This window comes from Ranitomeya imitator, chromosome 2 (genome assembly GCF_032444005.1).
Source record: "Ranitomeya imitator isolate aRanImi1 chromosome 2, aRanImi1.pri, whole genome shotgun sequence".
Classification (NCBI taxonomy): Eukaryota; Metazoa; Chordata; class Amphibia; order Anura; family Dendrobatidae; genus Ranitomeya; species Ranitomeya imitator.
Genome location: NC_091283.1, coordinates 118,913,434 through 118,939,906, shown reverse-complemented (window position 1 = coordinate 118,939,906; position 26,473 = coordinate 118,913,434). Strand labels below are relative to the sequence as shown.

The window sequence follows — 26,473 nt, the reverse complement described above, 5'->3', positions numbered from 1 at the left end:
CGGTTGTGTAAGGTTTCTTAATATTAGATTCAGCCACTAATTTTTTTTTATAGGTTTTGTAGGGCTAGAATAATTTTCTTATTTTCCCTTTAGCACTGTAACAGCAGTAAAAATTCTATTGTTAGGTTATAATTTTTTTTTTATCTGGCCAGTCATTCGTATCAGTTATAATTTTGTCATTTTTATTTACACAGCTTTAATTTTCACTGAATACTTTAAGGAATATGTTATTTTTATTGTGTGTATTAAGGTGGATCATACCTGAACTTGTTTTGTACAGGTTTGTGACATTTATTGAATTATTTTATAGCTTTTTTATATACTTGTCATTTTTTACTTTTCATTTTATACCATTACAATCTTTACGAACACAAACTATTACTTGCTTTGGCACCAGACAAGTCTAAAAATTTAGTCAGGCTGTTTGTATAAAAGGTAACTGATAGAGATGATTGAATCTGCTAAGATACAAATTTGCCAAATGATGTGCATTTTTTGCATCGAAGTTATTGAAAATTGATTGTTCCTTTTTATCCTAGGGACTCTCCAGTCCCCAGAGCATAATAAAAGACTGATGAATAACAGATCCCCAAAAATAAAAGTCACCTCACCACTCACCTCTTCCACCATTTCCACAGCCCACTGTCCGGTCCTCCACACATTTTCCTTCCTTCTCTGGTCACGTGTAACCACTCTTATCTCTACACCCCAAGACAAAATTTCTAGCTTGACTAGGCCTCAGACATCACTGCACACTGTGTCATCACTCAGGTGACATTTCTTGCAATGTTACGGCATACATTATCCTCTGAGGCATAGTACAGCTGGATTCATGGCCTGAAGTGAAGAGGCTGAAGTGGCTGCTCGTGTTGTGGGAAGTGGAAAAGAAAAGGTGCAGAGGATCGGTCGTCAGACTTTCAGGACACCGGATAGGTGAGCTCTGAGTTATTATTATTTTTTTTAATGTTTGCCTGGCCCTCTGTAATTCAGCAAAATGGCAGAGAATTCAGTTTCACTCTAATAAATTTGCTTATCCCTAGTGACTGGGATGCCTTGAAAGTTCCTTTCCTTTTCTTATCACAGCAATCATAGATTACAGGTTAAATAGCCAGGGCCTGAGGTGTCTCTGGTTCTGGCTGTTTTTACAAGAGTTTAATATGCTAATTGCCTCTTCAGAGACCAAGAGTACTTGAACTCTACAGCGCCACCAAGAGTTTGTAAGAGTACATAATACAGGTCTATTGAAAAAATGACCTTCATGATTTGTTATATCAGTTTTTTTCTTTGATAATTCATGAGAGAATCAAATAGAGACAAATCAAATTCACTTTGAATTTCACAAAAAATTTCATTCACGAAAGTCAAATTTTTTTCAAATTGATTAGCTCAAATCTCCATTTTGCTAGACCCTTTTTAGAGCTAGGAAGACGTTAAAATATAATAAAATATTGTCACCTCACCCCGATATATCCTGCCACCAAAGCTCTCTGTCCAGTCCTCCACTCTCTCACTACAGTCTTTCGTTGATGACTCCTAGGCCTCTGGAACATACCATGCTAACTAGGCCACACACAAGTCATTGACCTCTATGATGTGCATTGCACCCCAGTCATGGGGGGGGGTATAATGTAGGTGTTAAATGTCAACAGTGTGTGTGTGTAGCCTAGAAAAATATTTAGAATTGAGAGTCCTCAGTGGTTGATACAACCACTGAGGACTCTCAATTCTAAATATTTTTCTATCTACTGGCTAACACGGTACCAAGATATATTTCTTTCCTGTGTGTAGCCTAGTCACCGTGGGTAGTGCCAGAGGCCTAGGAGTATGTGTTGTGAGATGGAGTGAGTTTGAGGACCGGGTGGGCGCTATGGGAGGGCACAGGAGGGGCAACGTGAATACTTGATTATTTGTTATTCCATTTCAGCGCTCCATTTAGAGAGACTTGAGAAAACAATCACATCTTTCAGTGGCAATAGAAACATTTTCAATTTACGGTACATTGATTTATCTGAATTTCGCAGCTGAATTTGAATCTTCTAGATTAAAATTTCAGCTGATTCGCTGATATTTACAATGTAACTGAAAATAGTTGAATACAGTATTTTAAGATTTAAGCAAGAGGACAATAGTAACCTTCACATTTCCATTTTTTTTTATTTTAGTGGGACATGCTCTTGAAACTTCATGTTTTGTTTATTTTTAAGAAAGGTGTGAAGCAGCACTTTACAATAAACAGCAATAAACATTTTGTAAAAAATGTGTTAGGTGTTCTATAATCCAGGCCGATTGCCAGAAAACACAAGCAACTTTTTCAGCACTGTTACTTTTTTGGGTCCATGGGAAAAATTGATTCCTAAAGTCTTGCATTAACATCCTTTTGATATTGAATTGGAAAATCATAAACCTTGTCAGCCTATCTTAATATCTTAACATCTAATACTTCAAGAGTACTACATGAAAACTTGGAGCAAGCAGTTCATGTTCAGAGTCCCATATGATTATACATGACTCACAACATTTATTATTATTTCTTTTATTTTGAAATACTGTTCATTTATGAAAAAAAAAGAAACAATGACAGGTTTCCAGTATTACACACTTTGATTTTATCAAATACTTACTAATACTCTTTAGGTAGATCTTGGTTTTTTTTTTTTATCTAGAAGCTATATCATCACATAAGCTCTAGTCTCCAGAAAAGAGTAGCAACTCTGCAATGATTAATATGTATGCAAAATGCTGAATACCGCCACACAAGATATAAGAAGCTTTACTGTAATTTTGAAATCCCACCAGCACTTGAGAGGTCTTAAAGGGCAGCCGTCACTGACACAGTAGAGGCAGCTATTTTGTGGATTGCAGAACACGTTGTGAGAATGTAGATTATGGGGATCTCCTCTTTTTAGTGTCTTTTTTTCTACCAGAACTTTGCTAGTGCACTTTAAATACATTGCCGAGCAAAACTTGTGGTTAAAGACCTCACCAGTGCTGTCCGGATGACACTGTTAAAACTAACAATATTAAAATACCATCTTTTGTCACATTTAAAGGCAGTTGGATATGTTTTCTTCATATTTACATGTACAGAGATCTGATCTAGAAAATTGGTACAATAAACCATTTTATGTTTTAAAAACAGGCAGTCTTTGGTGACGCAAAGGCAAAGAGTGTCTTTTGTTTGTTTGTTACCTCCTGCCTACTTCACTCTGTCTCATGAAGTGAATATTGTTGGCACTATCAGAAAGTTCTAGATACTGATCCACTGAATTAACAAAATATCCATCATAGCCTTGGACCTTCCCTGTACTCAATAGTTGTTGTTTCTCGGCTTCTGTCCACAGTCTGATGCCTTCCTCTCCTTCTTGAAGTCTCTTCTGCTCCTTAGTCCAAGCCTGGGTCACTGCTCTCTGTCTCGCTAACTCTAGAACATGATCCTTCTCTTCTTCGATAGTTGTTCCATATCGAACATTAAAGCACAAGGTGCCATGTTGAAGCTGTATGTCAGCAAACCGTCTAGTTCTCCCACTGACCATTGATGTCATCTGCGACACAGTGACATTGACTCCATTTTCCAGAATACGACCACTGCCACTGTTTCCAATTAGAGTAAGATCTTCTTCCAAGGAGCCCAACTTAATGAAGTAGTGCGTATCCCGACCGTCAATGGTAAAATGTAAATTGTCCAAGTAGTGGGCGTTGTTTAAGATGGCAGCAATACGGCGACTGTCTTCATTAGCCACCCCAATGACATCAGCTGTTACAACTCCATCTTTGATGGCAAACTTTATCCCTTTTCCGAATAAAGATGGCACAGCTGCAAATCTGGGATATTTAATGTTTTCGTGACATTTTTCAGCATTGTGTTTTGGAGCCATTGGAAGCTGATCTAAAGAAATGAAATTTCTCAACTGCTTCTGAAGTTCACATTGTATCCCAATAATTGTCTAAAAGATTAAAAATGATTTGCATTAGTTAAAATAGAATATCTTTATAGTCATTGAATATTTACTTTTTAAAAAGTAAACAGCTTCAGCAAATAGGTCACAGAAACTAGACTTCAAGAAAGAGCTAAAAATATTTTACTTTTTGGTTTAACTTTTACTGTATGTTGCTTTACTTTTTATTAATTTGTGGGCTATTGAAGAAAGACTAAAACTAAAAATAATGGTTATTTTCTATATATACATTTGAAGGAAGGGTGACTCAATTCATTCCACATGAATTACTTACTGGTATATGGCAGATTGCCTAACAAATTTAGCTTTCAGGTGTTAAAAGAAGTAAAATTAATATACTGACCTTCCCTGGATCCCACTCCTGGGTTTTAGTTTGGAGTTGTAGTAGTTCATAAGTCGACTCAAATCCTTTTGCCTCTGGTTTGGGAAACCCAGGAAGGACATTGTGTAATTGGAAACCAAACAGTTCCAGCCAACTTCCAATGTCTAAAAAGACAAAAAACAAAATCCCACGATCAAAACAGTGTTTCTCAACCTTATCAAGCCAATCTTTTATCCCATGTCTGGATCTAGTACTCTGACATGGCTACTGGAGGCAAATAACGATCACAGAACTGGCAAATTTTTTACCTATTGCCTTACATAACAGAAAGTGCCATATGTAGCCTTCTGTGCAAAATTTTTGTCTACTGCCTTACTTATTTAGAACACGACCCAACCAATTGTATAAGTAGAAAATAAACAGACCCCATACTGAAGGCTCTTAACATAGACCCCATTCCTGTATACTGACTTCTCGCTAGAATTTCCCTATATACAGACCTCCCAGATAGAGATCCAATCTGTATAATAATCCAAGACTCCCATAACATTATGCTAGTCATCTAAACTCCCTGTACACCATCTCTAATCTCTTCTAACCCAGTACTATTACTAGTATCTGGTTGATAAAGATCCACTGTTTACTCAGTTGAGATCCTCATGGTCCATTATTGCGTCTATCACCTCGTATCCTAGTTACATGAACAGTGCTGCCTATAATTATTAGATTTCTCAATGCATAGCCAGAAAAAGGAGACTATGGGTGTCTTAGGTTGAAAATACAGAGCTGCAGTACCCAAGATAACATGTGGAGCTATGGACTACCAGCTATTTATTTCAAGCCGCCAAGGGAGCTGGAAACAGTTGATCTTTTAGGGTATTGGGTGTTAGACCCCCACTGATCTGATATTAAATTGGTTTATATGAACTTGTTTAACAGGAGCACTCACGCCCTACCTCCCAGCTTCCTGCTTGCTAGATTGGAGGTGTGTTCATGATTGATTGATAGTTCAGAGCAACAACATGGTTTCTCCGCTGGTCTGAACTGTGCACTCTTCGATGCTGCAAGTAGAGGCAGTTTTGCTTTTGCAGGATCAGAGGAGCAAATGGACACTGAAGCTGGCTGGATTCAGCAATCCGACCAGCTTCAGAGAGGCACAAACATGTGCAAAGTTCTGTTGGAAGCAATTTTACGCATTTAAGATGATGACCTATCCTAAGGATAGCATATCAATACCTAAGGCCTTGACAACTTCTTCAGGTCTATTAACTGATTGCTATGCATTTCTAATTTCATCAACTGACTCAAAAATTATATTTTTACATTGTCTCTCTCTATATATACACATATCTGAGTGTGAGAGAGTTTGTGAACATATTTTCTCTTTAACAAACTCTCATCTTTAGGATACCAAATAAAAAACATTATTGTACCTGTTGTGTACTGCGCCACATCCTGGGTTTTGCCCACAGGGTAATTTTTTTCAAATGAGTACAGGTTAAATGGCCTTGGATCAGTACTTATTCTATTCCAAATGTGATGGTTGGGTGTAGCCCATCGTCCAGCCACAACATCATAATCTCTTTGTCCAAGGTGTACAAGTTTAGTAAGAGAATCATAAAGTCCTCCATAAAATCCAGTCAGAATTTCAAAGTCTGGATTGGTATCTTCATAGATGTCACCATATGGTGTGTAGAGAATTTCCTTTATAACTTGGCCTCGACTGCTGAATACAGCTAGAGGTGTGCCTGTATTGTCGCAGGCGACATAATACTCCTCTCCGCTGCTTAATTCCATGGCTATTAGGTGTCCTTGAAGATCATAATACAGTGACGTTATTTCTGAACTGCTGTGATTGTATAAATGAGTAACTCTGATTGGATTAGCTAGATCTGCATAGAAGAACTGCAAATGAGAACCAGTGCTTGTTTTGCTTGCCACGCGCCTTCCAAGCCCATCATATCGATAGTGGACATTCCAGCCGGCAACCTTGTTATAAGCCTTACTTAAAAGGCCATTAGAATTGTACTCAAATATATCATTGCCTCTTTGTCTGAGGAAACCATCTTCATCCATTCTATACTGGATTTCTCCAAGCCGGGTAATGCGATCTCCAATGTCATATCTCAGGGGAATTAAGCGGACACTATTCCCATGGCTAAGCAAGTTTATGTTTCCATTTAGATCGTAGCTATACCGCCACTGAAGTTTGTCATTGACGTACACAGCCTGAAGTTGTCCATCAGGATCATATTCATATGAATATCTTGTTAAATTCGCATCTACTCCCACTCGTATTCCGCACATTATCATTCGACCCATATTATCATACTGAATTGTCATCCAATAAGAGATGGCCTTTAGAATCTCATATTGCACCTCAATAACTTGTCCGCTTGAGCTAAATATTTTAGTATGCTTCATCATTGATGTGGTAATGACCTGATTTAGATCATAATTGATGACACTAAATTTTCCAAACTGTTCCGTTCTCCCTGACACATCAACGTATCGGTATAAGTCTATAGGCAAAGGAATCTCATTTATCATAGCTTGCATACTCGTCACTCGGAAGTTGTTATAGCTGTAGTCAAATCTTGCATTAACAAGACCTTCTTCACTGAATCTGAAGATCTGTCGCCCAATAAGCGGCCCTGTTGGGAAGATTTTAATATTTTAGTAAAGAGACTCCCTGTTTTGGATACGTATAACAATAATTAAGCTAGTACACCTAGTAATTGATTTCCTTCATCTAGTGAGCTATATAGCTCTTCATGCACTTTATTAAAGTGTTATGATGTGTTTAGCATCAAACTAATAGAAGATTTGTTAATAGCAGAGACAAACAGAGGATCAGATTTGAGTCAGCCAATATAAAACATGAGGACTGGCCAAGCATCGCCATTTTATGCTTGTCCAAGTGACAAGGGATAGGAAGTCAGAGTGAACATAGGGATATTAAAAGGCCTTATTGATTGTACCTCGTAGTGTACTACATTCATTGATTAAGCACAATGAAAATGGGAGTGGTATTCTCGGTCTGTGAATACAAATCTAAAGATTCAAGTGATATGTAGGCAAGTTCTGTGGCTGAGATATACTGCAGTAACAGTTTTTAATAACTTTATTTTTTAAATCTTCACACACTGCAAATAATGAGGGCAATATTAAACCTCTCAGTGATAATTTGATGATCTCTCCCTTTCTCATATTGTGATTAGCAGCAAATCTATTTTACGCAAATCAAACCTATGGGGGAAATTTGGCAAACCGGGCAAATTCAAATTTCAAAAGATCCAAAGATCCACATATCTCTAGTTCACTACGTACAAGTAGATGATCATTTACTGATCTGTTTGAATAGTTTGATCAATGATATGATAAGCACCCATTAATAAAACAATTATGTCCCCATACACCATTAACCCCTTTCTGACCTCGGACGGGATAGTACGTCCGAGGTCAGAAGCCCCACTTTGATGCAGGGCTCCGGCGGTGAGCCCGCATCAAAGCCGGGACATGTCAGCTGTTTTGAACAGCTGATATGTGCCCGTAATAGGCGCGGGCAGAATCGCGATCTGCCCACGCCTATTAACTAGTTAAATGCCGCTGTCAAACACAGACAGCGGCATTTAACTACCGCTTCCGGCCGGGCGGCCGGAAATGATCGCATCGCCGACCCCATCACATGATCGGAGGTCGGCGATGCTTGTACATTGTAACCATAGAAGTCCTTGAGACCTCTATGGTTACTGATCGCCGGTAGCTGTGAGCGCCACCCTGTGGACGGCGCTCACAGCACACCTGCAATTCTGCTACATAGCAGCGAACATCAGATGGAGGCTATTGAAGCATGGCAAAAGTTAAAAATAAGTTAAAAAAATGTGAAAAAAATAAAAAAAATATAAAAGTTTAAATCACCCCCCTTTCGCCCCAGTCAAAATAAATCAATATAAAAAAAATCAAACTTACACATACTTGGTATCGCCGCGTTCCGAATTGCCCGATCTATCAATAAAAAAAAGCATTAACCTGATCGCTAAATGGCGTAGCGAGAAAAAAATTCAAAACGCCAGAATTATGTTTTTTTGGTCACTGCGACATTGCATTAAAATGCAATAACGGGCGATCAAAAGAACATATCTGCACCAACATGGTATCATTAAAAACGCCAGCTCGGAATGCAAAAAATAAAATAAGCCCTCAACCGACCCCAGATCATGAAAAATTGAGACGCTACGAGTATCGGAAAATGGCGCAATTTTTTTTTTTTAGTCATGTTAGGTGTCTATGAACTCGTACTCACCTGGAGAATCATAATGGCAGGTCAGTTTTAGCATTTAGTGAACCTAGCAAAAAAGCCAAACAAAAAACCAGTGTGGGATTGCACTTTTTTTGCAATTTCACTGCACTTAGAATTTGTTTCCCGTTTTCTAGTACATGATATGGTAAAAACCAATGATGTTGTTCAAAAGTACAACTCGTCCCGCAAAAAATAAGCCCTCACATGGCCATATTGACGGAAAAATAAAAAAGTTATGGCTCTGGGAATGAGGGGAGCGAAAAACGAACATGGAAAAACGGAAAATCCCAAGGTCATGAAGGGGTTAAGATATCTGCAGCACATCCCCTGCTTATAATGACTGTTGTGCTGCAGATATCGATGATTTTTATGCCCTCAAAAATGATTGATTGACCAATCAAATAAGCATTCCGATTTAAAGAGGGCTTCTTCAAAGCAATGTACTTATTATGGGATACATTACTCTATAGAATATGGATATATGTTTCATTATATAACCATATAGAACATTAGCTGGCCAATAAATTACATCAGTTACCGCTATAAACATGACTTATTTGATAAGTAATCACAACATTACATACCCGTCTGTCTATATCTGATAGTACATACAAATCCCTCATGCATAAGATGAATTGTTTTAATGACTCCTGAAGACTCTTCATAGGTGAATGTAACCTGGGTAGTGTCATACAGAATTTCAGACAGCCTTGTTTGCTTTGTATATTTATAAAAGACTCGACGTCCTGTCCCAAGGTGTAATGTCTGCAGCAGACGTCCATCTCCACTGTAATCTTGAATAAAAGAGCCAACGTTGTCTGGTGGGTTGTATGTATTGCGGTAATAACCAACGGAGAGCATGGTCTGGAGACTATGGCGGACCATGTTAGGCATAGTTATCGAAGCAAGGTAATCCGAATGATCATATTCAAATATATAACGTCTCTGACTATGCAAAAAGAGGCTTATCAACTGAAACAAAAGAATAAATGAACACGAGTTATTACATGCATCACTCAATAGTTTTATATGCTTTATGGCCAATGTGAACATGCATATACAGTATGTGCTGCATGTATACCAACTTAAAACAAGCTCAATTTTTGTGTTTTTTTCTTTGTATTTTTGCATTCCGTGCAAGCTGGAGTGTGGCCTCCCTCTCCTGAGCTGGAAATAACATTTAAAAGCTTCCCTAGACTGGTATCCACAGGTCGGGACCCGGTCTTTTTGTCGGCCTTTAGTCACACATTGAGGTTAACTCTGACACATGGTAGGTTTGTTAATATTAGACAGCGTAGGACCGTCCCGAACAGGGTCACCTTGTCGACTGTGGGATGGCTTTTATGCTATTTTTGATCAAAAACAGTATTACTAAGAACCTTGTGTTATTTAAATGCATTTTTGCTTTTTACTTATTTAGTTACATTAGAGTTTATGTTTATTTTCCTCCTTGTAGGTTTTTTATGCTTTATGGCCAAAGTGAACATGTGTTTATGTGCTGCATGTATACCAACTTAAATCAAGCTCAATTTTTGTGTTTTTAACATTACAGTATTGTATTTTGAGAGTCAACGAGGCATTAAAACAAGGTCATTAAAGCACCACTCCAGCGTTTTGTTATTTTTTTGTGCTGGAGTGATGCTTCTAATCTAAGGTCCCTGAATGTAGATTTTTATCAGCTCCACTCTGGTCCCACGCCACCATCTTGTGATCGCATCTTCTTACTGGATGAAAGTGAAAAGTAAGGGTACCGTCACACTATACGATTTACCTACGATCACGACCAGCGATATGACCTGGCCGTGATCGTAGGTAAATCGTAGTGTGGTCGCTGGGGAGCTGCCACACAGACAGCTCTCCAGCGACCAACGATGCCGAGGTACCCGGGTAACCAGGGTAAACATCGGGTTACTAAGCGCAGGACCGCGCTTAGTAACCCGATGTTTACCCTGGTTACCAGCGTAAAAAAAACAAACAGCACATACTTACATTCTGGTGTCCGTCAGGTCCCTTGCCGTCTGCTTCCTGCACTCACTGACTGCCGGCCGTAAAGTGAAAGTGAAAGCACGTCACCGCTGTGCTCTGCTTTCACTTTACGGCCGGCAGTCACTGAGTGCGGGAAGCAGACGGCAAGGGACCTGACGGACACCAGAATGTAAGTATGTGCTGTTTGTTTTTTTTTTAGTTTTACGCTTGTAACCAGGGTAAACATCGGGTTAATAAGCGCGGTCCTGCGCTTAGTAACCCGATGTTTACCCTGGTTACAAGCGAACGCATCGCTAGATCGCATCGCTAGATCGGTGTCACACACACCGATCTAGCGATGCCAGCGGGAGATCCAGCGACAAAAGAAAGTTCTAAACGATCTGCTACGACGTACGATTCTCAGCAGGATCCCTGATCGCTGCTGCGTGTCAGACACAGCGATATCGTAACGATATCGCTGGAACGTCACGAATCGTACCGTCGTAGCGATCGAAATGGCAGTGTGTGACGGTACCCTAACAGTCACAAGCTCTCAGTGCAAGTCTATGAGAGCTGCAGAAACATTGGTGTGATCCGACAGGTCACACAAACTGCTGGAGACAGACGTGAGCGGTGGTGATAAAAGGTGAAGATGGTGGCGGGTAAGTATAAAACTAGGGTCAGAGACCTTAGATTAGAAGCACCACTCCAGCTGTAAAATAATAACTAAAAAAACAGCAATGCTGGAGTGGTGCTTTAAACTAATGGTCCATTATTGCAATCACATATCCTTTTTTGGGGGTGAGTTCATACATGGTGTTTTTGCCCTGTCTTTTCCACACTTTTTTTGTGTAGCAACAATGCTGTGTTTCACAGTACCAGCAAAGTTATTAAGATTTCTAAAATCTCATTTGCATGCTGCATTTTTTCCTTGCACTTTTTGAGCTGCTGTGTGTTTTTTTTTAACTCGTCAGCATGTCATTTCTTTCTTTTGCTGCGTTTTTCACTCATTCAAATGAATGAAACAAATGCAAGTAAAAACACCATAAAAGCATATCTTTTATGCAGCCTTTTCCTGCCAACACACTGGTTCTTGGTGAAGAAAAATCTACAGAAAAAACATGAACATGCCTTTAGGACATGCTGACGTGTATTATTTGGTCAGGTTTTTTTTTAATCTCCGTATTTGTAGGCGAAAACCAGGAGTGGGTTAAAAATCCAGAAGTGGTGACGTGTTTCTATTCTACTTTTCCACTGATTGTTCCACTCCTGGTTTTGGTTTTCAAATACTGATGTAAAATACTGACCAAACACTGAACATGTGAACCAGAATCCAAATGTATTATTTCCTATTAGTAACCTAGTTTCTTTTCATGCCCCTCAGACTTCTACTCTTTAAGGTTAGCGACTCATAAAATCCTGGATGAAAGCCTGATTTCCATACGTGACACATGCCAATTACACTTTCTTCCCTCCATACCGTATGATCAATGCATAACAGCAGATTGTATACAATTGTGGTAAATACTGCATATTTTCCTCCCAAAACGTTTCTTTTCCCACATCAAGGTAACGCTCTTCTTCCAACCCTCCTTACCAATCTAGGTTCCAATTGCTCCTCATTTTTTTTAAATTTCCCCTGCTTGATGAGATGGTTATTATAAGTCATTGTAGCAGGCTGTGTGCCATCGTGGAGCTAAATGACATAGAGGGAACAGTTTATGTGTTGGAAAGTTTCTACGGAGCCTGACTACAGAGGAGCCGCTTTGTAGTCAGGCTTGACTAGCTGAATAATTTTTATTTGTAAAACAGTAACAAATACCATAAATCCAAATGTGGAATATACTTGGGGTCACGCACGAAAGGCTTTTTTTTTTTTAAATCTGCAATTGTTGCATTAATCTGAATAGGGATTGCAGAAGTCTATGCACATGCTGCAGAAACTACTCCAAAAATGATTTTCCTGTCGCAGAAATTTCTGCTACAAATGGGTTGAATGTAAATGTACCCTAAGGAGACAAAATAGTTAAGGTATTGAAAAAGTTATCTATTTTTAAATTTCATAGCTGTTGGCTCTAACTTGTCTGAAAGTGAACTTCCACTTTAAAGAAATGAAATTATTATGTAGATATGGCTTATATGTATTACTAAATCACTATTTTATTACTTACTATAGAACATATCTAATTAAGGCACATTTTCTATTCTTTCTTTAATAGATTGCCATTTAGGAGATATTTTAACAGCAAGACTTTTCTAAAACTAATGACATCTGCTTCCTTTTACATCTTATGAAAGTACTGTGATCAATTGACTATTTAAGAGACTTATATGTAAACGGGAATGAACCATTATTCAGTCATAAAAGACAGCTGGAAGGCATTGTGGTGATATCCTTTCATTTCTCGCTGTTTCCTATTGTGCTACTTGGTTTAACGATTATTCTTCTTTAGTAAAAGAATAAATAAGCCTTCACTCAGTTCATTGTTAGGGCCCTGAATCTCCTGTTCCTTCTTGCTATTAACGAGCTTATATAGAAAAAAAAGGATTTAAGCATTTACATACCTTTTCCTCGTAAGTGTAACTCCATATTTTACCATTGGCCCAAATTCTTGAAACCATCTTTCCATTTTGATCATACTCTATTTTCTCAGTCCATGTTCCCCTTTGAATGGAGGTGACCAGTCCGTTTGGCGAGTATGTGATGTTAACTTCTTGATACTTGCTGCTTGGCGACCACAAGATGGGATGTCCAGTTTTATCATAAAGAATTCGAAGTGTGAATTTTCGATGATCGTCGTAAATTTTTCCTGTTCTGGTGATGTGATCAAAATCAATGGATAGTAAGTTTCGGTTGTGAGCCTAAAATGTAAGCACAAATGAATTATGAAATACAGCTCCCAAAGGAACAACTGATAAGTGAAATGAAATGAGATCATGCTATTGCCGTCACCTCAGTAGTGTTAACTTAGAAGAAATTATTTGGACAATAATATTCAGCCCACATTGCATACGTAACCTTGACTTAAGGAAGCATAGTTACAACCTAAATAGAAAATAAAGGGAATATGTCTCGACTCACCAGGGTTTTGCTACCCCATCTGAGAGCAGCATGCTATTGGGGCAGATGCCCTGTTTCAAGTGATGTATCCCTTAGTTTACTGGATGCAGCAGTTGTGATAAAATTCGTTTTCTCTCCTGCAGATCTAGCTGAGCTATGAATGCTGAGCTCTGCATAACCCCGCCCACACCACTGATTGGCAACTCTCTGTGTACACTGTATATTGACAGAAAACTGCTAATCGGTGGTGGGGGTGACGTTATACAGAGCAGCAGGACTAAATAGCAAGAAACACCTAGTCCTGTAGTGATAATCTGCCGATGAAACACTTATTGTATTGAAGCGTCAAACAGGGTGGTAAGTGACACGTTGCTGGAATAGCATCTCAGCCGCTACATCATGCTGCTCTCCGATTACATAACTAAAACCTGCTGACAGTTCCTTTTAACCACTTCGCCCCGAAGCCTGTTTTCACCTTCCCGACCAGGCCAATTTCCCAATTCCCACCAGTGTCACTCTACGAGGTAATAACACTGGAACATTAACGTATCTCAGTGCTTCTGAGATGCTTTGTAATCTATGGATTTGATGAAAATTTTGCAACTTTCAATCTTTTAATTTTTATGCTCTTAAAGCAAAGTTATATCACACAAAATAGTTAATAACTAAAGCTTGCAACATGTCTACTTTACTTAGCTATCATTTTTTAAGCATTTTTTTGTGAAGAAGTTAGAAGGGTTAAAATTTCATCTGAAATTTTTCATTTTTGTTACAAAATTTACAAAACCATTTTTTTAAGGACCACATCCAGTTTGAAGTGACTTTTGAGGGGCTCGTGTAACAGAAAATACCCAAAAGTGACACCATTTTAAAATCTACATTCAAATAGTTTATTAACCTTTCAGGTGCTTCACAGGAATTAAAGCAACGTGGAAGGAAAAAATGAAAACATTACATTTTCTCACAAAAATGTTGCTTTAGCCGCAAATTTTTCATTTTCACAAGGGGTAACAGGAGAAAATGAATCACAAAATTTGTTGTGCAAATTCTTCTGAGTACACCAATACCCCATATGTGGTGGAAAACTACTGTTTGGGCTCATGTCAAGGCTTGGAAGGAGCACCATTTGACTTTTGAAACGCAAAACTGACTAGAACAGAAATGGAAACCATGTTGCATTTGTAAAGCCCTTGATGTGCCTAAAACCATGGAAACCCCCACAAGTGATGCCATTTTGGAAACTAGACCCCTCAAAGATATGTATAGAGGTCTAGTTAGCACCTATAACCCACAGGTGCTTAACAGAATATGATAATATTAAGCTGTGAAAATGAAAAAAATGTTTCTTTAGCCCCAAATGTTTCACTTTCACAAGGGTAACAGGAAAATGGACCAGACAATTTGTTGCACAATTTCTCTTGAGTACGCTGATAACTCATATGTAGTGGAAAACTACTGTTTGGGTACACGGCAGTGCTCAGAACGGAAGAAGCCATATTATAGAGCAGATTTTGCTGTTATGGCTTCAGGGTGCCATTCATGTCACATTGGCAGGCTCCCTGAGGTGCCAGAACAGCAGAATTCCCCCTCAAGTGACCCTACTTTGGAAATCACACCCGTCTGGAAATTTATTTACAGGTATAGTGATAGCAATAGATGTTGCTGAGTGAAAATTGCAAACCTGCCGTTGTAGTGACCAGTATGTTGTAGTGTCTTTACATTGTGCCCAGCTTGTGCTTCTGGAAACAGACCCTGTAAATTAAGTAAGCTCTGTCGCTACAGTACTGATGAAAATGTGGACACTAAATGCGGTTTAGACATACTGTGGGGCTCAGAAGGGAGGTGGGCATTTGGATATGGAAACATAGAATCCACTGGATTTCTTTTGGGGGAGCCATTTCGCTATTTCAGAGCCTTTGTCTTACCAGTATATTTCTATTAACAGATGACATACCTGAGTGGGGACATGCTTTTTATGTGGATTGAGTTGAAGCTTTTACTGGGGACATTTTACATAACATTTAGGATCACATTTATCCTGCGTTTTATGCTGAGTACTTGCATCAGGATTACCATCTATCTCTCTGAATGACATGTTTCAGATGAAATCTCAACTGATCCAATCACTAAAATGAAGCAGCAGCAAAATCTCTGAGTGACGTGACAGATGAAACCCCCAATGGATCCATTCACTATAATGAGGCAGCAGAGTAACTCTGAAATCCAACTGGCCTCTGTTCAGCGTTTTCCTTCTTTTCAGAGGTGCACAAAACTGTGTCTGACCGTGTTTCATGCACACCTGAAAAGACATACACTGCCAAAACATAGGCAAGACGGCATCCATAATGTCTCCATCTGCCTCATTACAGAGAATCTTCCTCTGGAGGTTCTGTCTGTGTCACATATTTCAGATATTTACGTTGAAACCTTGGTATCAGCGCTCAGTGTAGAGCGCAGGATAAATGTGAGCCAAACCTTACTGCAATCTTTGGGAGACAGAATAAATAAATCAACAGCACGTCAAGAATTGGTAAAAGTTATTAAACGACTTTATTCTTCGGGTTTGTGCGATTACAGCGATACCACATTTGTGTCTTGTTTTTAGGTTTTGCCACTTTTACACAATAAAAACAATTTTATAAAATAAAATAATTGTTTTTGCATTGTTATTTTCTTAGAGATATATTGTTTTATTTCTACACTGATGGAGCTATATGGAGCGATACCGTTTTTATTTACAGTCAACTTTGGATCGTGTATTATTCCACTTTTTGTTTGGAGGTATGATGAAAAAGCATAGCTTTTTGACTTTTCATTTTCCTTTTTTTAATGGTGTTCATTGAAGGGATTAACTAGAGGGACAGATTTATAGATCAGATCGTTCAGGATGCGGTGACACCAAATATGTATACTTTTCTTTATTCATTTTTGCTTTAAATATATGTATTTATTGGTATATTATTTTTGATTTTTTTTTGTTCCTTATTATGTGATTTAAAAAAAAATATTTTTACAATTTTCAAAAACTTAATTTCAACTTTTTTACTTAATTCTGCTATGTGACATCTAATTTCACTGCCCTGATCGCTGATCTAATACTCTGCAATGCTTTTGCATGGCATTAGATCAGGCAATCGCACACAGAGAGGAGATGTATCAGCTCCTGCACTGAGCAAGAGCTTAGAGGCAGCGTCAGACTGGAGCACCTTGGGCCCACCAGAGAAAATCATTCTTGGGGCCCACTATGTAGCTACATAGAAATAGATACAAGACCACCAATTGTGCAGTGAAAAGCGCTAATATCAGGGTATAATATAAGGTAGTACATGTCTTAATTATGTAGCAAGGGTTGGGGTAGCCCCCTTGCAGAATATAATTTAGCCCCCTCATAAAATATAATGCAGTCCCCTGTAATAGAATATAATGCAGCACCCCACAAAATATAATGCAACCCCCTCAGGTATAATGCAGTCCCCACCATAGAATATAATGTAGCACCCTCATAGGGTATAATGCAGCCCCCTCATATAGTATAATGCAGCCACCACAGAATATAATGTAGTCAACTGAGAGAATGCAGCCCCACCACAGAATATAATGCAGCCCCCCCACAGAGTATACTGTAGCCCCCTCACATAGTATGATGTAGCCCCCCATAATATAATGTAGTCCCCTGAGAATAATGCAGTCCCCCACAGAATATAATGTAGCCCCCTCATAAAGTATAATGCAGCCCCTCTCCACCCCATCATTGTCCTCATCACCACCTCCGTCATTGCCTTCTCCCCCACCACCCCTATCATTCTCCCCACCACCTCCATCACTGCCCATTCCACCACCTGCATCATTGCCTCCTCCCCCACCATAATTGTCCATTTCATCACCTCCATCATTGCCTCCCCCACCACCATCATTGCCTCCCCCACCACCATCCTTGCCCATCACCTCCATCATTGCCTCCCCCCACCACCATCATTGCCCATTTCATCACCTATATCACTGCCTCCCACCACCACCATTGCCCATCACCTCCATCATTGCCTCTCCCCCACCACCATCATTGCCCATCACCTCCATCATTTCCTCCCCCCACCACCATTGCCCATCACCTCCATCATTGCCTCCCCCACCACCATTGCCCATCACCTCCATCATTGCCTCCCCCCACCAACATCATTGCCCATCACCTCCATCATTGCCTCCCCACCACCACTGCCCATCACCTCCATCATTGCCTCCCCCACCACCATTGCCCATCACCTCCATTATTGCCTCCCCCCACCAACATCATTGCCCATCACCTCCATCATTGTCTCCCCACCATCATTGCCCATCACCTCCATCATTGCCTCCCCACCATCATTACCTATCACCTCCATCATTTCCTCCCCCACCATTATTGCCTCCCCTCACCCTCATTGCCCATCACCTCCATCATTCCCTCCCTCGCCATGATTGCCCATCACCTCTTTCATTGTCTCCGCCACCATCACTGCCCATCACTTCCATCATTGCCTCCCTTCACCTCCATCATTGCCTCCCCACCACCACCATCATTACCCATCACCTCCATCATTGCCTCCCCTCACCCTCATTGACCATCACCTTCATCATTCAATCCCTCACCATGATTGCCCATCACCTCCATCATTGTCTCTCCCACCATCACTGCCCATCACCTCCATAATTGCCTCCCCTCACCTCCATCATTGCCTCCCCACCACCATCATCATGCCATCACCTACATCATTGTTTCCCCCCACCATCATTGCCCATCACCTCCATCGTTGCCTCTCCCCCACCACCATCATTGCCCATCACCTCCATCATTGCCTCCCCCCACCACCATTGCCCATCACCTCCATCATTGCCTCCCGCACCACCATTGCCCATCACCTCCATCATTGCCCATCACCTCCATCATTGCCCATCACCTCCATCATTGCCTCCCCACCATCATTACCTATCACCTCCATCATTGCCTCCACTACCATCATTGCCTCCCCTCACCCTCATTGACCATCACCTCCATCATTCCCTCCCTCACCATGATTGCCCATCACCTCTTTCATTGTCTCCCCCACCATCACTGCCCATCACTTCCATAATTGCCTCCCCTCACCTCCATCATTGCCTCCCCACCACCACCATCATGCCCATCACCTCCATCATTGTCTTCCCCCACCATTATTGCCCATCACCTCCATCATTGTCTCCCCCAACCACCATCATTGCCCATCACCTCCATCATTGTCTCCCCACCAATATCATTGTCCTTCACCACACATACACAGCTCACTGCAGCTCATCACACACACACACACACACACACACACTGTCTCTCTCACACACACACACACAGACACACACACACGCAGGCAGGCACGCAGCACAGCTCACCTCCCCGCAGCAGCAGCAGCTCATTCCAGCAGCCTCTTCCTCGCTGGATTCCTGGAAGCTTTCTGACTGAGACAGCAGCACGCTGGATGATGACGTCATCCAGCTGGGCTGTCTCAGACAGGAAGCAGGATGCCGGGAGATGAGCTGCTATGTGAGTCTGTGTGCCTGCATGTGTATGTGTGCGGTGCGGTGCTGTGTGTGTGTGTGGGTGTGCGGTACTTTGTGAGTGTGTTTGTGGTGCAGCTTTACATGCGGGCAGTGTTAGCTGCACCCTGCGGCTAACGCTGCCCGCTATTAAAGAGAAATGGTATTCACGCCTCTCCACACCCATAGGGGCGTGGGGAAGCGTGAATATTCATTTGGCTTTAGCAGCGGGGACAGGATCCTGTCTCCAGCTGCTGCTACTGGCACAGGGCAGGCCCCCTTGACTCAGAGGCCCTATAGCCACTGGCAAGGGGCCCCTGGAGCAGTGGGGGCCCTAGGCAGCTGCTGGCCAGTATGCCAGCAGGTGTCAGTGCCTGGGCCCACCGGAGAATCCTCCAGTTCTCCAGTGGGCCAGTCCGAGCCTGCTTAGAGGCCACTGTACCTGGGTAACCCGGCAGCTATCTTTTGGTCAGGGGTCACCCTGTAGACCATGGATAAGAGCAGTAAGCAGAGGAATGCGGGGAGACAAACAGGACCATGTCCACGTCCTGAAGTAAAGAACAAAGGACTTTTTATCTTTTTCATCGACTTGGTGAGTGCAGCTTTTCTTTCATTTTTATGCCTGGACAAAGTAGCAAGAATTGTGAAGTGTGAAGGAAATGATACATGGTTTACTAATTGTTTTAAAATATAAGTCTGAAAATTGTGATATGCAATTTATAAACTAAGAGAAAGAAAGTGTTGGAAAGCTGGGTCTTCTTAGCAGACTTATTTTGCTGAGAGATTGGCAATTATATTTTCTGGGTCTGGATTTTAAAAAAAATAGTTTGAAAGGTTAAAGTTTACCTGCTATTCACTCTCTCTCCAGTGCGGGTCTTTTCATGTAGTCCTCAGATCACTTGGTTGTTAGTGCTGAGCTCATTTCTGGGGCATAATAGATTTGTAAAAACAGAGCTAAGGAAACCACATGAAGCTGGTATGTAAGATCTGACCCACTAAATGTTTTATGTATGATTCAACCTGAATTCAAGTTCAGTTATCTCCCAGACTGAATATGTTTATGAAAATTGCTAAACTATGCCACCTCCATTGAGTACATCAAAATTTGGACTTTTCGTCTAATAAGGGTCATTTCTAATGACCCCTCGACATGTAGAAATTCTGCCAATTTACAGTGGCTCTAGAGTTGAAGTCCTGTTCCTCTCTGAAGGCATATTTTTAATTTCCCAGAGAGGCAATGCATGGCCTATAAGTCTTCTTATGCCGGCTTGACACTCTCCACAAAGAAAGATGTTACTTTTTAGACCCCAAACCAGAGGGCTTCCATCTAGCAAAATCAGATCTCTTGCTTTGCACTAATGGGGCGCCAACACCCTGAAGCATGTGTCTGCAAATAGAGATTTTGGTTTGGCTTTTATCCTAAGTTACGTGTCAAGACCATTTTAAGGATCAATATTGACTTTTAGGTTTGCTACTTTCAATAGAGTTCAAGCCCTCTTCCTCTCTGAAGGAGCAAAATAATTGTGGATCTTCTTGTGACTTGAGATAACAAGAATACAGAATAGATGAGTTGGTGTTTGGCATGTACGGCCTTTGGTTAGTGTTACACAGGTTGTCTCACCTGCCACATTTATATCATATCGAGAGGAGATGCATTTATTGTCCGATATATGGAGGTACCATTACTGCTACCTACATTTGACGCCATGCACAATCATGAATGAAGCAGGGATTGGCCATGTTCAGCTCTATTGGAGCTTTGAAAAAAAGTGTGCAGACCTCTCCAGTAATGACAGTGAACACAATCTAGGTGTGATCTTGTAGAAACACAGACTCCTAAAGTTCTTTCTGCCATAAAATTCGCCAATTAGGGATTAGCGGTATTATGTGTTTGTCCATGTCATGCTTATATCTCTAGAATAGGGATATTCTTTTTGACAAGTTTTCGTTCTTTCTTCCATTAGATGCGCCAGTCAGGGATTAGCGGCATTGTCTGTTTGGCTCACATCTCTAGAATAGGGATATTCTTTTTGACAAGTTTTCTGTTCATACATAACATTAGTTTCAATTGGTTTAGATCTGTAATATTGAGCCCAGTCTGGTACAATTATACATGAACCAGAGGATATAACGATCCATTTGTACAACTAAGCTTTCTGCTTTCACTTTCTGCCATACATTTGAATGACTGTTGTTTGTAAAACTTGTAAAAATGAATCATTTAATCGCATTCTTGTAACAGTTACAATTTATGACCCCATTATGCTCAGAGATGTTAAGTTTCAAGAAATTCACTATAGCACGTGTTAATGCAGAGACATGTATGTGCGTAACCAGCAGATACAATTTATTACAAAATGATAGGTCTGGGCTGCAAAGCACTGTAGGGACATAAATCCATCCTTGACACTTGTACTCTTTTATGTTGCAAATAATAAGCTACATCATAAACTGTCTGATCTGTGATATTATGAGCACTGACCTCTGCAGAGATACAGAAATACAGGCTCTGAATTGTGCTGAACACAACAGAACAGATAATATCTCTGATTCAGAATGAAACACTTTATTGGAAATATGTGTCGCATTCGTCTTTCCATTGTTAGAAACATTTACGCCGACAATGTTCCAACTTACTTTAATCTGCGATTGTGTTTGAATTTCTTTTTTCTTTACATATTCTCACCCTCGAAAAATTCCAATATTATAGTTCATGTTACTATAATTGAAAGCATAGGAAATGATGAAGATCTACTCAAGGTCTGGCATCCAAAATGAGACGTCTCATAAATGTAGGACAACATGAAATGTGAATTGGGGTAAAGGTATGTCCTTGCCTTATAGACTTTTCATTCATGTATTGTCCTCCATTACAAAATATTGCATCATTTTTCTGGCATTTTATTCAAACCTGTCATTAAAAACATATGAGAAGCATGGTTCCATAATGTAGGGTGACTTATAGAATTAAAAATCAAAGCTTACAGTTACTCCTTTTTAAAATGTCAGCATGTGTACTGAATATCAAGAGACAATATATATACATTATAAGATATATATCACACCCGCAGGTGGCGCACGTAGTTCGTGAACCCACTGCGCCAAAGGGCCGAGCCTGTCTAGGATGGGGCGTAGCTAAGCAGCTATCTGGTGTTCACTGGAGCTCCTGATGGTAGAAACAGGCTGGGCTGCAGATAACTGCCAAACACCATTCCTAGGCAGTTCCCGGTAGTGCAGCTGCAGACAAGAGTTGATGGGATATGTTCGGAATTGGACTCCGAATCTGGATGTGCCATATTGCTACCGTATTCATGCCGAATTTTTGTTTGATGATCGTTTCCAAAAATATTTGCTCATTTCTACTCTCATTGACCCCAATGACATTTGGCTGTGTTTGGTGCATATTGCAAAAACTATATTTGCTGCCGCTCATAATCGGAACCGAATTTTGAAAAATTCACTCAACTCTGCTGCTGAGCTTTGCTGACACATACTCAGGCTATGTTCAGAATGGACTGATTTGGTGTTTGGTAGTAGCAATCTGGATATACAGGGTACTCGGATAGGCACAAGTTCAGACACACAGGTGGTCTTGGATACTGGTACTGGCACTGACCGCACGTGGACCGAGAGGCAAGATTCAAGTCCTGGCCACCCTAGGACCAGGGACTTCAGGTTCAGGACTGGCCACAAAAGGTCCAGGAATTTTGGGTTCAGGACTGGCCGCACAAGGACCAGGGACTTTGGGTTCATGACTGACCACACAAGAACCAGGATTTCAGGCTCAGGACTGGCCGCACAAGGATCTGGACCTTAGGTTCTGGTCACTGGCTACTCCAGGGCCAGGGGGCCTAACAACTCACTAGTAGGAGAAACTACACTAATGAATATGGTTGCTTTTGTGACCCCCTATAGAGGAGGGAGCCTTATATACAAGATGCCTCCCAGCAATTGGCCTGGAGCCATCTTGTAGGTGTACAAAGATACTAAATGGCATCCAGCTACTGGCTGGGGGCATTTTACTATATGTGCACTGCCCCTTTAAGAAAGGGGGAGTGCCAGGAAGTGCAGTGTGCACAAGCAGGAGGCATGCCAGCAGACGAGGAGGTGACTGCCAATCTAACCTAAATTTGAAACATGGGTAAGTCAGGCACTTTTGAAGATTTTATACTGGGTTTAGGCTCTTTAGGACCTGCTATTATTAATATATTCGTAAAAAACTGGAATAAACAGCATTCTCAAGATGTTTGCCAAAAAACAGAATATGAAAGCAAATATTAATCGGCACCAAATTTGGCATATAGCTAAATAGGCACCAAATGGCATAAAGATAAATCAGGCACTTCTAAAGATCTAGTTGCTACAATTTTCAAGATATTTGCCTAAAAACAGAACACAAATGCAAATATTAAATTATGACCAAATGACTGGACTAATCTCTCCTAAATTAGGCATATTGGAAAATCAGATGTTTCTGAATGTTGTAGATTTCTTTCTTTAGCCCACTAGGACCTAGTGTTCTCAACATATTAACACACACACACACACACACCAAAAATCAAAATTCTAAAGCAAATATTAATTTATGGCCAAACAACTGGATCATTCTTACCAAAATTGGCACGTAGGTAAATCAGGTGTTTCTGAAGGTTGTAGATTGTTTTTTCAGTTCTCTTGGTATTAGCGTTCTTGACATTCACGAAAATCAATTGACAAAAGCATATATAAACTTACAGTCACATAACTGGATCAACATGCCCCAAATTTGGCATATAGGTAAATAAGGGACTTCAAAAGGTTTTACACCATTTTCAGTATATTGACAAAAATGGGATACAAAAGAGATTACAGAAAAAAAGGACTTGAACAATCTGCCCCACTTTTGACACATTGATAAATCAGGCACGTCGGAAGGTTTTAGTTTCTAGTTTCATTTCTCTAGGACCTACCGTTCTCAACATATTCACAAAAAAACGAATACAAAATCAAATATTAATGAAAATCTCTTCAGGACACCACTCACTAGAGAGATGTAAACTTTCTGTGCATAACAATTCTGAAATGTTGGCTTCATACCAGCAGCAAAGAGCATTTTTAACCCCACATACAAGCAACAAACAGTTAAACCAAATAGACTTGCTTGATGCCGGGTAACTCTACAAATCTATCTACTATAATTATCTTTCATCTATCTGTCTAGATGGAGATATATACAGTTGTGCTTGAAAGTTTACATACCCCGGCAGAATTTTCCATTTCTTGGCTTTTTTCCAGAGAATATGAATCATAACACAAAACCTTTTTCTCCACTCATGGTTAATGGTTGGGTGGAGCCATTTATTGTCAAACTACTGTGTTTTCTTCTCTTTTAAAATCATAATGACAACCCAAGACATCCAAATGACACTGATCAAAAGTTCACATACCCCATTTCTTAATACCGTGTATTGCCCCCTCTTTAACATCAATGACAGCTTGAAGTATTTTGTGGTAATTGTGGATGAGGTTCTTTATTTTCTCAGGTGGTAAAGCTGCTCACTCTTCTTGGCAAAAAGCCTCCAGTTTGTCTAAATTCCTGGGCCATCTAGCATGAACTGTGTGCTTGAGATCTCCCCAGAGTGGCTCAATGACATTGAGGTCAGGAGACTAAGATGGCCACTCCAGAACCTTCACTTTGTTCTGCTGCAGCCAATGACAGGTTGACTTGGCCTGGTGTTTTGGATCATTGTCATGTTGTAACATCCAAGCATGTATACACCAAAGAAAAAGCACTAAGCTTTTTCTTTGGTGTATTTATGACTACTTGCCTGGCGTAATAATGATTTAGGTGCGGTTTATAGGTGTAATAAAACATCCAAGCATGTGCCATGTGCAGCTTCCGGGCTAATTACTGCCTCCAGTATTTGCTGCGCGTGCATGTTAAATTCCGCTATCAGTTTGACAGCGGCATTTTGCAAGATAACAGCGGGGGGTGGATCGCGATTTTACCGGCGGCTGTTAGGGGTACATGTCAACCGATCAGATCAGCTGTCATGTCCCAGAAAAGGTGTGGGCTCATCGCCGGAGCCCGCACTAAATAGGGGGAGGCGTTCAATGACGGACTCTGCCTGTCATTGTACATTAAGGGATTAAAACTAAATTATACACAAAACAGGCTCTCTACATATAATTGTAACATTATTACTGACCTGATCACATGGTGCTGTTCAAGCAGAATTAGAAAAATGCAGACACAAATGCTGTGAGAATTACATAATATTGTTATTGTCTGGCTTTGTGTTGTGAATTCTGTGATCAAGCTCCCTCCTGTGGTCACGAGTGGTACTGCGGCTTCTGAGTTTCCTTCCTCAGGTGATGAGGTTAAGTCATTAGGCGCTGCTCTATTTTACTCCACCTAGTGCTTTGATCCTGGCCTCCAGTCAATGTTCTAGTATTGGTCTTGCTTCCTCCTGGATCGTTCCTGTGGCCTGTCTGCTCAGCATAAGCTAAGTTCTGCTTGTGTTACTTTTGTTGCTATATTTTCTGTCCAGCATTGCTTTTTGGGTTTTGCTTGCTTGCTGGAAGCTCTGAGACGCAGAGGGAGCACCTCCGTACCGTTAGTCGGTGCGGAGGGTCTTTTTGCCCCTCTGCGTGGTTGTTTGTAGGTTTTTGTGTTGACCGCAAAGCTATCTTTCCTATCCTCGGTCTATTCAGTAAGTCGGACCTCACTTTGCTAAATCTATTTCATCTCTGTGTTTGTATTTTCATCTTAACTCACAGTCATTATATGTGGGGGGCTGCCTTTTCCTTTGGGGAATTTCTCTGAGGCAAGGTAGGCTTATTTTTCTATCTTCAGGACTAGCTAGTTTCTCAGGCTGTGCCGAGTTGCATAGGGAGCGTTAGGCGCAATCCACGGCTACCTCTAGTGTGGTTTGATAGGTTTAGGGATTGCGGTCAGCAGAGTTTCCACGTCTCAGAGCTCGTCCAATGTTTTGTGGTTTTTGTCAGGTCACTTGTGTGCTCTGAACTTCAAGGTCCATTGTGGTTCTGAATTACCTATTCATAACAGTACTGGAGGCCCAAAGTACTATGCTTCTCAATAGAGGGAAAAAAGAAGTTCTGAGACCATTTTTTTTTCTTTGCACTGTGTTTTGCCTTTTTTTCCCCCTAGACATTTGGGTGGTTCAGGACACAGGTGTGGTGATGGACATTAAAGGTCTGTCTTCATGTGTGGATCTTCTCACTGCAAGAGTACAAAATATTCAAGACTTTGTGGCTCAGAATTCTATGTTAGAACCAAGAATTCATATTCCTGATTTGTTTTCTGGAGATAGAGCTAAATT

The 26,473-nt window shown here is 40.6% G+C and overlaps 1 protein-coding gene across 6 annotated transcripts in view; it reads right to left on the bottom strand.

The window, feature by feature from the left end:
* Positions 1 to 2,517: 2,517 nt before the first annotated feature.
* The window catches only part of TENM1 (teneurin transmembrane protein 1), a 1,319,573-nt gene continuing 1,295,617 nt past the window's right edge, over positions 2,518 to 26,473 (bottom strand). For all 6 annotated transcript variants that reach the window (XM_069747173.1, XM_069747175.1, XM_069747177.1 and 3 more), the window contains 5 exons: positions 13,112 to 13,408; positions 9,166 to 9,553; positions 5,712 to 6,932; positions 4,300 to 4,442; positions 2,518 to 3,944 (listed from right to left, as the gene is read on the bottom strand). In XM_069747173.1, coding sequence (XP_069603274.1) covers positions 3,186 to 3,944; positions 4,300 to 4,442; positions 5,712 to 6,932; positions 9,166 to 9,553; positions 13,112 to 13,408 — 2,808 coding nt within the window. In that variant the 3' untranslated portion in view covers positions 2,518 to 3,185. The remainder of the gene's footprint in view (positions 3,945 to 4,299; positions 4,443 to 5,711; positions 6,933 to 9,165; positions 9,554 to 13,111; positions 13,409 to 26,473) is intronic.